Below are 10,580 nucleotides of genomic sequence, written 5' to 3'. Positions count from 1 at the left end.
TGCTTCTTGGTGACCTATGTGAAATGAGGTGGTGGATCTCATTTCATTCTCCAGGGGACGGATAATCACATCACAAAACTACTACAAGCACAACTGTCATTCTGTAATTCCCTTACTGACAGCCTTAACAGAGAAGTCTAGAATTAAAAGGGTCATTGGAGACTGAACACAACTGAGTTGTTCCTTCCACATTAGGGTAGACACATCGTAGGGTACCTATTTTTAATCTAACAGGATTTCAAACATGTATAATAGGCCAAATTCACTACAGTGTAACTCCAAAGAATCCCATGGATTTACATCAGGGATGAATTTAGCCTAATTAATTTATTTTAATGTCCCATAATTACATATACTGATGGGGAGCTCTGGAAATATGCACATATTCCCTTGTTCCTTTCAATGCCCCAACATTTAAACATATGCATGAGCGGCACCACAGATATATGCATGTGATGAATCAGGAGTTCTGCACCTGTTTATTGCAAAGATAGTTTGATCAAGAAGGCTCTTTTCCATTTTCTTTTTATACTTTAACTTTATTTCAATAATCTAAAAAAACAAGAAAATTCAGGCAAATTTTGACATTAATTGACATTCAGGTTGGGAATTTAAACACAAACTGAGAATTCCCATAGCAACTGCAACTCAGTCACTTTATACATTCAAGTCAGGTCATGAATCTGACAGCACACAGCGTAATGCAAAATGCTGTATGTACAGGTGAGAAAGTAACAGTCTCTGTGGGAATAACAACTTTGCATTTCCTGACTTTTGTGCCTGTAAAAGTTCAACAATAATGCTGTATGGATGAGATTCATTAATGCAAAGGTACTTACACTACACTGATTTGCTTTTTAAATGGTACCCTTCTACACATACAGCAGGACATGCTTATCATCCACATCTGAGGCAGACACATATCTGTGACCCCTGTTTATCACACGGATCATAATAATCTCACTGTTATTTTGTGCTTCTGACATCTGCTTGAGCCAGCTATAGCCTCTTGTCTTTTACTTAGATTGTAAGCTCTTTGGGTCTGGGGCAGTCTTTTTGTTATGTCTGTACAGTGCCTAGTGCAATAGGATCCTATCTCTGGTGGAGGCCTCAGTGTGTTCCACAATACAAATAAATAATACTATCCTTATAACAAACAAACACACATCAAAAGGATTTAGAAGACAAAACTAATTCCCCAGGTGGGTTGCACAGATTCCTCATAAGAAAGCTTTCCTTTCATTGTACCAGGTAGAGCTGCCATATTAAAGTAGGGCAAGTAAACCAGCACTCTTAAAAAGTAGAACGTTTGGCTTCCCTGTCTTAGAAGAGGCAAAAAGTGGTGGCTTTGCTGAAAAGTAGGCCAATCCTACTAAACATAGGGTCTCTGCTTACCGTATCAGAGGGATAGGAGCCAGGTCAAATGGGAAATAAAATGAGGGAATAACTGGATAATTCTGGACCTTTTCATTTACACACATTCGTTTTGCTTGATAATGAGGAAAAAAAGTGCCAAGGAATATATACTCTTGACTCTAAACCACACAGATCAGCAAAGTGGCTGGCAACTTTCAGAACTCCTGAGTGACACTGTGGGTGAATTGGTTAGCAACAGCTATATAAATATTTGATCCTAGCATTACTCTTTCAGAAGCAATCTAAAAATACAGAAAAATAAGCAGCATGTACACATTTCTCCATTTAGAGCTTCACTGCCATGTATCTCCAAAAACCAGAGAGAGAGAGAGCAGCAGAGCCTCAAGTTGGGTCCTGTCACAGCAACACTAGCAGCAGGCAATAGGGAACCAGGAGCTCTTTTCCTCAATGGTTCTGGCACTAGTGCCAACTTGCAATGTCCTGACTGGTGTGTGTCCCCTACTGCCCTCTGCTATGAGGTCTAATCAGGTATTTGATTGTCTAGCTCGCCAATGCTTTAGGGTTTAGGCCAACTAGCTATTTAGACTGATCCTGACCTGGTTCCGTTGAGATCAACCACTGGCATCTTCCAGCATATTCTGCACGCAGGATGCACCCTGGTGTGGGTCACCTCCAGGCAGGGTGCATCCCAGGGTGTGTGTGAGGGGGTGGGAGGGATGCTGGGACCCCTCCAGGCAGGCACACCCTTGGGATGGGGGAGCGGAAGCCTGGTCCCTCCGGGCAGGGTTGCATCCCAGGGAGCCTGCTGGTCTCTGGGGGCTGCACCCTGGAAACCCAAACTGTGTTCATGGGGGATTGGGTTCTCAGTAGGGTCATGACCTCTGCCCTGAACTCGACAGGGTGCTTTGGGGTCACGACCTTTGCCCTCCTGCTGCATCCCCTCCCTGCTCCTCTCCTCCGGGCCCAAACTGTGGTTCTGCGCATGTGCAGCCTCCGGGGGGGAGGGGTGTCTGGTGCGCAGGCGCGGTTTCCATAGCGCCGGGTATACACAGCCACCGGCGGAGGGGAGCGAGGGGCCGCGCCATGGCGGGGGAGCCGGGACCCCAGAGTGACGCGCTGTGCGAGCTGGAGCTGCAGGCGGTCATCGGCTTCAACGGTACCGCGCCGGGCTGTGCCGGGCCGCTGTGGGGTGACCCTGCTGCCAGGGCGTCTCCATGGGGGGTTTGGGGAGATCTAGTGGGGAGGGCTGTGTGAGGGGGCTGGGTGGGGGGGTTGGGGAGATCTAGTGGGGAGGGCTGGGTGAGGGGGCTGGGTGGGGGGGTTGGGGAGATCTAGTGGGGAGGGCTGTGTGAGGGGGCTGGCTGGGGGCGTTGGGGAGATCTAGTGGGGAGGGCTGGGTGAGGGGGCTGGGTGGGGGGGTTGGGGAGATCTAGTGGGGAGGGCTGTACTGGGGGGCTAGGTTGTGGGCCCTGATGGGGGACTGGGGGAGATCTAGTGGGGAGGGCTGTATGAGGGGGCTGGGTGGGGGCGTTGGGGAGATCTAGTGGGGAGGGCTGTATGAGGGGGCTGGGTGGGGGGGTTGGGGAGATCTAGTGGGGAGGGCTGTGTGAGGGGGCTGGCTGGGGGCGTTGGGGAGATCTAGTGGGGAGGGCTGTACTGGGGGGCTAGGTTGTGGGCCCTGATGGGGGACTGGGGGAGATCTAGTGGGGAGGGCTGTATGAGGGGGCTGGCTGGGGGCGTTGGGGAGATCTAGTGGGGAGGGCTGGGTGAGGGGGCTGGGTGGGGGGGTTGGGGAGATCTAGTGGGGAGGGCTGGGTGAGGGGGCTGGGTGGGGGGGTTGGGGAGATCTAGTGGGGAGGGCTGTACTGGGGGGCTAGGTTGTGGGCCCTGATGGGGGACTGGGGGAGATCTAGTGGGGAGGGCTGGGTTTGGTGCGGGGACCTGAGCTCAACTCATAATCTATTTCAATCTCTCATAAAAGGCCCCTCCCTCATCCCTGGGGAGCAGTGACCTTCCTCTGCGGGTCCAGCGTGTTTGAGGGTATCTTGGGGTCCCATGCACACCCTGTTGCTCTCCTCCTGCCAGGTCCTCTCTCTGGACCCTGCCACTCCTTTTAACTGACTAAAAACATCTCTGCCTGGCAGAATTGCCTGCAGAGCAATGAAGTCACCCCACCTCCATCCGGCCTCACCTAGCCCCCCCCCCCCCCCCCAGCCTGTTTTCTTCATCATCGCTCTTCGTCTTGGGTCTCGATTTTGTAACCTCAGGGCAGGGGTGCATCTCTTGCACCTGTCAGTAAAGTGGCACACCTGCCTGCTATGCTACATCAACAGTAACATCTGGACTAGCGTGTGATCCTAGTGAAGATTATGTTCGTTTCCAGAGGAATGGCCATAGTTTCGGAATCCTGAGATCCAAAAGTTTAAATCTAGTTCTTGTCCTTGCCTGTGTTCTGCATGGGTCTTTGGTGGATGCAACAGAATTCGTGCAGTTTACTGTGCATCTCCTGATGAGAATTTTAAAACTAAGCTTCCATGTGTGTGCTCTGCATGGATGTTAAAATCCTAAAGCACTTATCATAAGAGTAGGGGTTTGCCCTAGCTTCTTGTCCAAAACCTCCTCTCCCCACATTGTTGCACAGTGTGCCCATTATCTTCTAGGCTGCCCAGCTCTGTGCCCCAGAGGTGGATGCACTTTGATACTGGTGAAGGGTTATTACATTTCCAGAACTCCTTTCATGGACCTTTACAAACTATAGACATTCAGGGATCCCTTTGCCAGCCCCCAAATGAATGTATCTAGCTCAGACGCATGAAGAACACGGGTAAGGCCAAGAACTACATTTGAACTTTTGGTTCCATGGATTTCAAGGGAGAGCAAAGGAGAGGGTTTGTGTGACAGAGAGAGAAACTTGGGGAAATATTGAAAGGGAGTGAGTGTAGGAAAAGGGAGGTGATAACTGAATGTGGGAGAGGGACTAAATGAAGAAGGGAGGGAACAAAGGGGTGATGGAGTCAATTGTACTTATCTGGCTCCCCTCATCATAGCATCTGAGCACCTCACAATCTTTAATGTATTTACCCTACTAACATCCCTGTGAGGCAGGGCAGTGCTATTATCCCCATTTTGCAGATGGGAAACTGAGGCACAGACCGCCTAAGTGAGTTGCCCAAGGTCACAAGGAAATGTGACAGAGCAGGGAATTGGACCCAAGTCTCCCAAGTCCAAGGCTAGTGTCCTAACCACTGGGTGAGCCTTCCTCCCTCTGGAATGAGGATGAGACTGTGGTCAGAGGTTATAAACCTGAGCTCTGGCAGCCATTCCACACATAGGAAAAAATGTAGTAGGAACATTGATCATGCTTTCCTGATTTAGAAGTTAAAGAATAACTCTCTTCTGAAAATTATGCTTTGGCCAAACGCAAGTTGTTCTTAGTCAGACATAAGTTATTGGGCTCAATACAGGGGTAATTGGGTGTAATTTAAGAGCCTGTGATATGATGATCTAATGATCCCTTCTGGCCTTAAAATTTGTGAATCTCTGAATTCTCTCTCTTACTCCCTTTCTGTTGTAGGGCATATACCTTCCGGTCTGATCTGCCATCCTGATCGGGAGCACTTTATCTATCCTCTGGGATGTACCATAATTATTCAAGGCCTGAACAACAACACACAAGCTTTCCTGCACGGCCACACTAACAATGTCTCCTGTGTTGCTGTGTCTCGGAGTGGATGTTATGTTGCTTCTGGACAGGTCACTTTCATGGGCTTCAAGGTGAGTAACATTTTTTAAATGATTACTTTAACTTTTGGGGAATTCTAATAATGACTTCGGGGTAAGTATCAAACTGAAATCTTCCTCCTCAGAGGACTGATCTTGCAGCCCTTAGTCTTGCGTGTAGTTCTGTTGACTTAGTAGCACAAAGCCTGTGAGTAAAGGCTGTAGCAGCAGGCCCTGTTATTTTTAACTACATCGGGATAAGCTAACTGTATCGGAGCTGAGCTTTTGGCAGTGGGAGTTCTTGTTTTTTAAACAATAACTGAAGCTTTTGTTTTGAGCGGAAAAGTGCTAGAAGAAGAAAAGCATTTCAGGGGACTGGGAGGCATGGCTATAGTACTCTTAGAACTCCCTCCGAATTGCTATGTGATTTTAAGCAAGTCACTTAGGGTAAAATTTTCCAAAATACCTAAGTCCCATTTTCAAAAGTTAATTAGGCACCCACGTCCCATTAGGCTGCTACATGTATAAATCACATTTGAAAATGGGACTTGGGCTCCAGAGTCACTTAGGTGCTTTTGAGAATCCCACTAGGTGCCTAACTGCATGTTTAGACACCTAAGATCTTTGAAAATCTGATCCTTCTTAGCCTTTTTCACGGGAATGAATGAATGAATTTAATTAATTAATTACTCTTTATAGGGCACCTTAAGATCCTTGTACGAAAGAGACAGTAGCACCTTGCAGTCTTTTAAAAGGTCCAGTTTTGGACCTCTCAATCTTGTACACTGTCCCTCTTTGTCCTGTTGTCTCTGATGTTACACTGACTCTAAAATGAAACACAGTCTTAAACTGGGAAGCCCTTCTTTTCTTTTGGGAAGTCTCTTAGACCAGGTCTACACAGTGATTGTATGTATCATGATGTATCAGCATCATGATGTCAGTCAAGGGTGTGAAAAGGTAAGAGCCGCCCAATATAGTTGGGCTGACAGAAGCACCTAGTATAAAGCTGCCCTTTTGCCAGCATAGTGTATTTTGCTCATGGGGGGGTGGCTTTACTATAGTGGTACAAAGAGCAGCTTTGCTGGTATTATATGCCTGTGTTCCTATACTGGTAAAGCACTTCTAGTGTAGACATGGCCTTAGTGTGGCTAATCTGAAGAGTATTCATACAAATGGAGTCCAGGGCTGGAAAGAAGCCTAACTTAGAAGCACCTTTTGCATCTAAGAACCTGAGGATATTCTAACTAATGTTCTTTGGTCCCCAGGCAGATATAATTTTGTGGGACTACAAGAAGAGGGAGCTGCTTGCTCGGCTGTCACTTCACAAGGGGAAAATTGAAAAATTGGCATTCTCTCCAAATGACCTTTACTTGGTGTCACTGGGAGGCCAGGACGACGGCAGGTAACAAGATTAAATTTTGAATCTCCCTCCTCCCCCATGAAAGAGGTCACATAAGCAGAGGGCCAGGTTAAAAGGAAACTTCCTGTGGCTGAGGACCAAATAAATGAAGGCAAAAATGCTGCTGGCAGCTTCCACTCCTGCTATTGTGAGTTTGATTCCCAGCACAGCCCAAAATTCAGAGGGGAGTCGAAGCTGGTATACTGTGCACCTTCTCTCATATACAGTGTAATTCACGCTAATTTACATGTAGGCCCTTGACACATCACCTCTGAAACTTATTGCCTGAGTTTTAGGGAATCTGTTTGGCTTAACGTATGGGCATGAAGAAGGTATAAATTACATCAGCGTAGGTTCACCTTTGAATTTGGCCCAGAGAGACTGTCGGGAGCACACTCACCTTCTCATCCCTCATGACAGAATTATTTGTCAGTCACATTCCCATGCAATGAGGGGAGCTGGCAGCTCCAGGTTTCTCTGCACATGGCTTCTGTCCTTGTCAGTCATTGGATGGGGCTTATACACCCAGTCATAAGTGCAGGGAAAAACATTCATGCCTTTAACGATGAGGTTCTCTGTGGAGCTATGCAATGGATTGAAAGCATGGGTCTTCTCATGGGAGTCGTATGTCTAAAACTGTGCATCTCTCCGCAGATATCCCCATCATTGAGTTCTGCCCTGGGCCATGTTACATCCCATCTAGTTTTTATTTGAAATATGCTGTTTATACTGTATGGTAAACTGAGCACACAAATAACAGAGGGAGACTTGAATACACGCAGGGCAATATATACTTTTTTTTAAACTGTGAGTTAATTGAGAAGAGGTGAAGGTGGAGGAATACTATTGTAGCACAGATGAGAAACAGACATAGGACCCAGTCCTACAAGCACTTATTACTGGGTGTAATGCTTACTACTAGGAGCAGCCCCACTGACTTCAATCAGGACTACTGTCCTTGGTGCTTACTGAGTGTTTGCATGGTTGGGCCCTATTTCAAGGCAAGTTGTGTGCGGCTCTGACACTGTACCTGATTCCTGACTTGCATCATCTCTGCTACTCCACTCGTGGCCAGTCGAAAGCCAAAGACGTGAAATGATACGGTGTCTTTATGGTGGGCGTCACAGTTTCAGGGTAACTGCACCTGTATTTCCTGCTCCATGGTTCCTTGAGGGTACCCTCTTAAAGGTTTCCAGCTTCCAGCCATCACCTCTCCTAGGCAGAGACCCATGTAGCACTCCCTTCTGACCAGGGTTTTTAAGGCTGCACATCTCTGTGATTTATACTGTCATATCCACAACAAGCGAGACTGCCTAAAAGACTAGCACCTGCATTTTGCCTGCTCTCCGAGGGCTCTGACTAGTATATGACCAGCAGTTACAAGTTACAATACAGCTCCTTCTTAGCAGTTACCTTTATTCTTAAGGTGAAAGCATTACAGAGGAAATGTACTAAAACAATAAAAGAAACTATACACATGCTAAAAAGCTTATCAGAGGTCACCCCAACTCCAAGCTAAAGGTTTTGGAAGGTTTTAGCCCTTCAAAACCCACAACTGGGTTTTCCCCATGATTACAAGTTAATTTGCCTTAGAACCAGAATGCTGGTCTTGAGTCAGTTTAAACTTGGGCTCTTTATCCAAAAGTCCTTTCTTTGTATGTTGGTCTCTGGAGAATCCAGTTTGAATCAGAATATGTGAGCATCCCCAGGAGGTGGTACCTGTCTGGAGGTATTGCTTTAATCTTTCCCTGCTGTTTTCACTTCCTGGAGAGATCTGTAATGGGAGAACCTTACCTATGATATTATATAAAAGCCACTGGGCTGTTGTGATTTTTTCTTCAGATGTTTTATACAGACAAGCCAGGTATCTTCCATCCAGGAGAAGAATGACAGTACATATAATGGAAGGCACAAAAGCCTTAAGAGAAGCTACAAAACAGTGACTACAGTGACCTTGACAGAAATATGACATTCTGGCTGAGGAGCAGTGGTAACCCTCCCTCTGTGGCATTCATACAGTGCCGGGTCCACAGTGATACATAACCCATTCATACGCTTAATACAATATGGTCTCCAAAAGATATTGCTGGAAGTTGTCCTATCTGTCACAATGGGGACAGGATGAGATCCATTAGATCAGTTTCTACTGACGACCTAAGACATGATTAAAATCTTGGCCAGCAGAGGTTAAAAGGCTAGTGCACAAACCCGTTAAGCTGCTTCATGAACAAGGGACGTGAATTCCAATTCTATATATCTATGTACAAAAAGTGTGGGTGAAAGTTTTCCATAGTTATAATCTCTGAAAGTGGCCACAAGCGTGGATTCATCTAGCAACGTGTTTGGGAAGATAGCCTCCCTCTATTGATTAGTGACATTTTCTTATGATTTAAACAAGTTGAAACTATTTTTTAAACCCTTCTTTCCCTGCAGCGTGGTTGTATGGAGCATAGCTAAGAGAGATCCCATCTGCGGCAGCCCTGCTTCAGCCCGTAGTGCAGGAAATGCTACTGTCCTGGCATTCTCCAACTGCAGAGACGAGGTGTTCGTTAGTGCTGGAAAGTAAGTCTTGTCTAGCCAACAGTAGAGAACTGTTGAGGGGGGAAAACCCACAAAGCTATTTCCTTCTGCAAAGACTGTTTACCTAGATGGAAGGAAAGTTAAGCAATGTGGAGTGTTAACGTTTTTTCCTATTACTGTCAAGGGGCCTATGAATATCCATCAGCTTGTCCCTTACAGGCATTTCTGCTTGTTCCACACAAAGTGTTTTCAAAGCAGTGCACAGGGAACTGATGCATGCAGTTCCGTTACTGATGGCAGGGGTTTGTATTCAGCACTCTCCATGCAGCAGTTAAAATATTTGCTTCCTAATGTTTACCCAAGAAGAGCAGTTGGTAAATGGCTCTGAACAATGGCATGTTAATGCAGGAGCAGTGACAGCTCAGAGATTGCTGGATTTTTTTCTTTACTGCATATCACAGCCAGTGAGGGTATCACCCTGTACGGTATAAGAGAGCCCTTTGATGCAAAGCAGTCAGGTTTCCACATTTAAATATAGTATTACTTGTATATGGCTTGCTTTTCAAAGATGCTGGAGATCTGCATCTGCCATTGAAATCAATGGGAATTGTGGGTGCTTCTGAAAATGATGGCAATGGCACTCCAAGTGTGCTGACAGAACATAGGAAAGAGAGGGTCCCTGCTTGAAGCTCTCTCAGCCTAGATTTAGACACAGCGCTGCAAGTGATAACCAATGAAGGCAGACTGAGGAGGTTACGGATTTGCTTGTCAGTCTATCCACACATCTTGTTGGTGCTGATGGGTTTTTCAATTAGAAATTAGAGTTGGGTTTTTAAAATGTAGTGAGCACTAAATGCTCAGGGAACAAAGCATGTGTGATGAGGGGGAGATAGTACAGGAGTGGAGTGACATGAAGGGACTTGAGAATAGTGGTCGGATGAGGGGTAGGGAAGGGAAGAGGTGCGAAGAAGCTGCAATTCCTTTTCAGTGGCACTGTGCTGTTTTATCATTGTAAATACTTCCAGCTCTGGTTCTACAGCCCCAGCCGGCTCTCTGGTTATACTATTCACTAGGAGGTCGAAACAGAGAAGTAAACTGCTCACTGTGACATATCCGTAGGCCCTTGTGCTCTCTGCTTGTTACAGTGCCTTGGTGGTAGAACAATTCTCATTGACATCCTCATTCTTTCTTCACTTATGTAGTGGTCCTATGATCTGATCATAAGATAGTAGTAGATTCATAGACTCCTAGGCCAGAAGGGTCCACTGTGATCATCTGGTCTGACCTACTGTATAACGCAGGCCATAGAACTCCCTGCCCCCCAAATTCCTAGAGCAATATCTTTTAAAAAAACATCCAGTCTTGATTTAAAAATTGCTAGTGATGACGAATCCACTACAACCCTTGGTAAATTGTTCCAATCATTAATTACCTTCCCTATTAAAAATGTACACTTTATTTCCAGTCTGTATTTGTCTAGCTTCTACTTCCAGCCATTGAATTGTGCTCTACTGGCTTGAAAGCCCATTGTCAAATATTGGTTCCCCATGTAGATTCTTATAGA

At 46.2% G+C, this 10,580-nt stretch overlaps 1 protein-coding gene across 2 annotated transcripts in view; it reads left to right on the top strand.

The window, feature by feature from the left end:
• The first annotated feature begins 2,427 nt into the window (after positions 1-2,427).
• Positions 2,428-10,580, top strand: part of CFAP52 (cilia and flagella associated protein 52) — a 31,789-nt gene continuing 23,636 nt past the window's right edge. The window contains exons 1-4 of one of the 2 annotated variants that reach the window (XM_073310286.1): positions 2,428-2,533; positions 4,952-5,151; positions 6,363-6,499; positions 8,930-9,058. In XM_073310286.1, the coding sequence (XP_073166387.1) occupies positions 2,461-2,533; positions 4,952-5,151; positions 6,363-6,499; positions 8,930-9,058 (539 nt within the window). In that variant the 5' untranslated portion in view covers positions 2,428-2,460. Of the gene's footprint in view, positions 2,534-4,951; positions 5,152-6,362; positions 6,500-8,929; positions 9,059-10,580 lie in introns of those variants that run through there. The other variant, XM_073310287.1, reaches the window with a different exon arrangement.

The sequence above is a fragment of the Lepidochelys kempii genome, chromosome 14, assembly GCF_965140265.1.
Source record: "Lepidochelys kempii isolate rLepKem1 chromosome 14, rLepKem1.hap2, whole genome shotgun sequence".
Lineage (NCBI taxonomy): Eukaryota > Metazoa > Chordata > Testudines > Cheloniidae > Lepidochelys > Lepidochelys kempii.
Note: the sequence above shows the minus strand (reverse complement) of the source record. Positions and strands in the feature narration are given on the sequence as shown.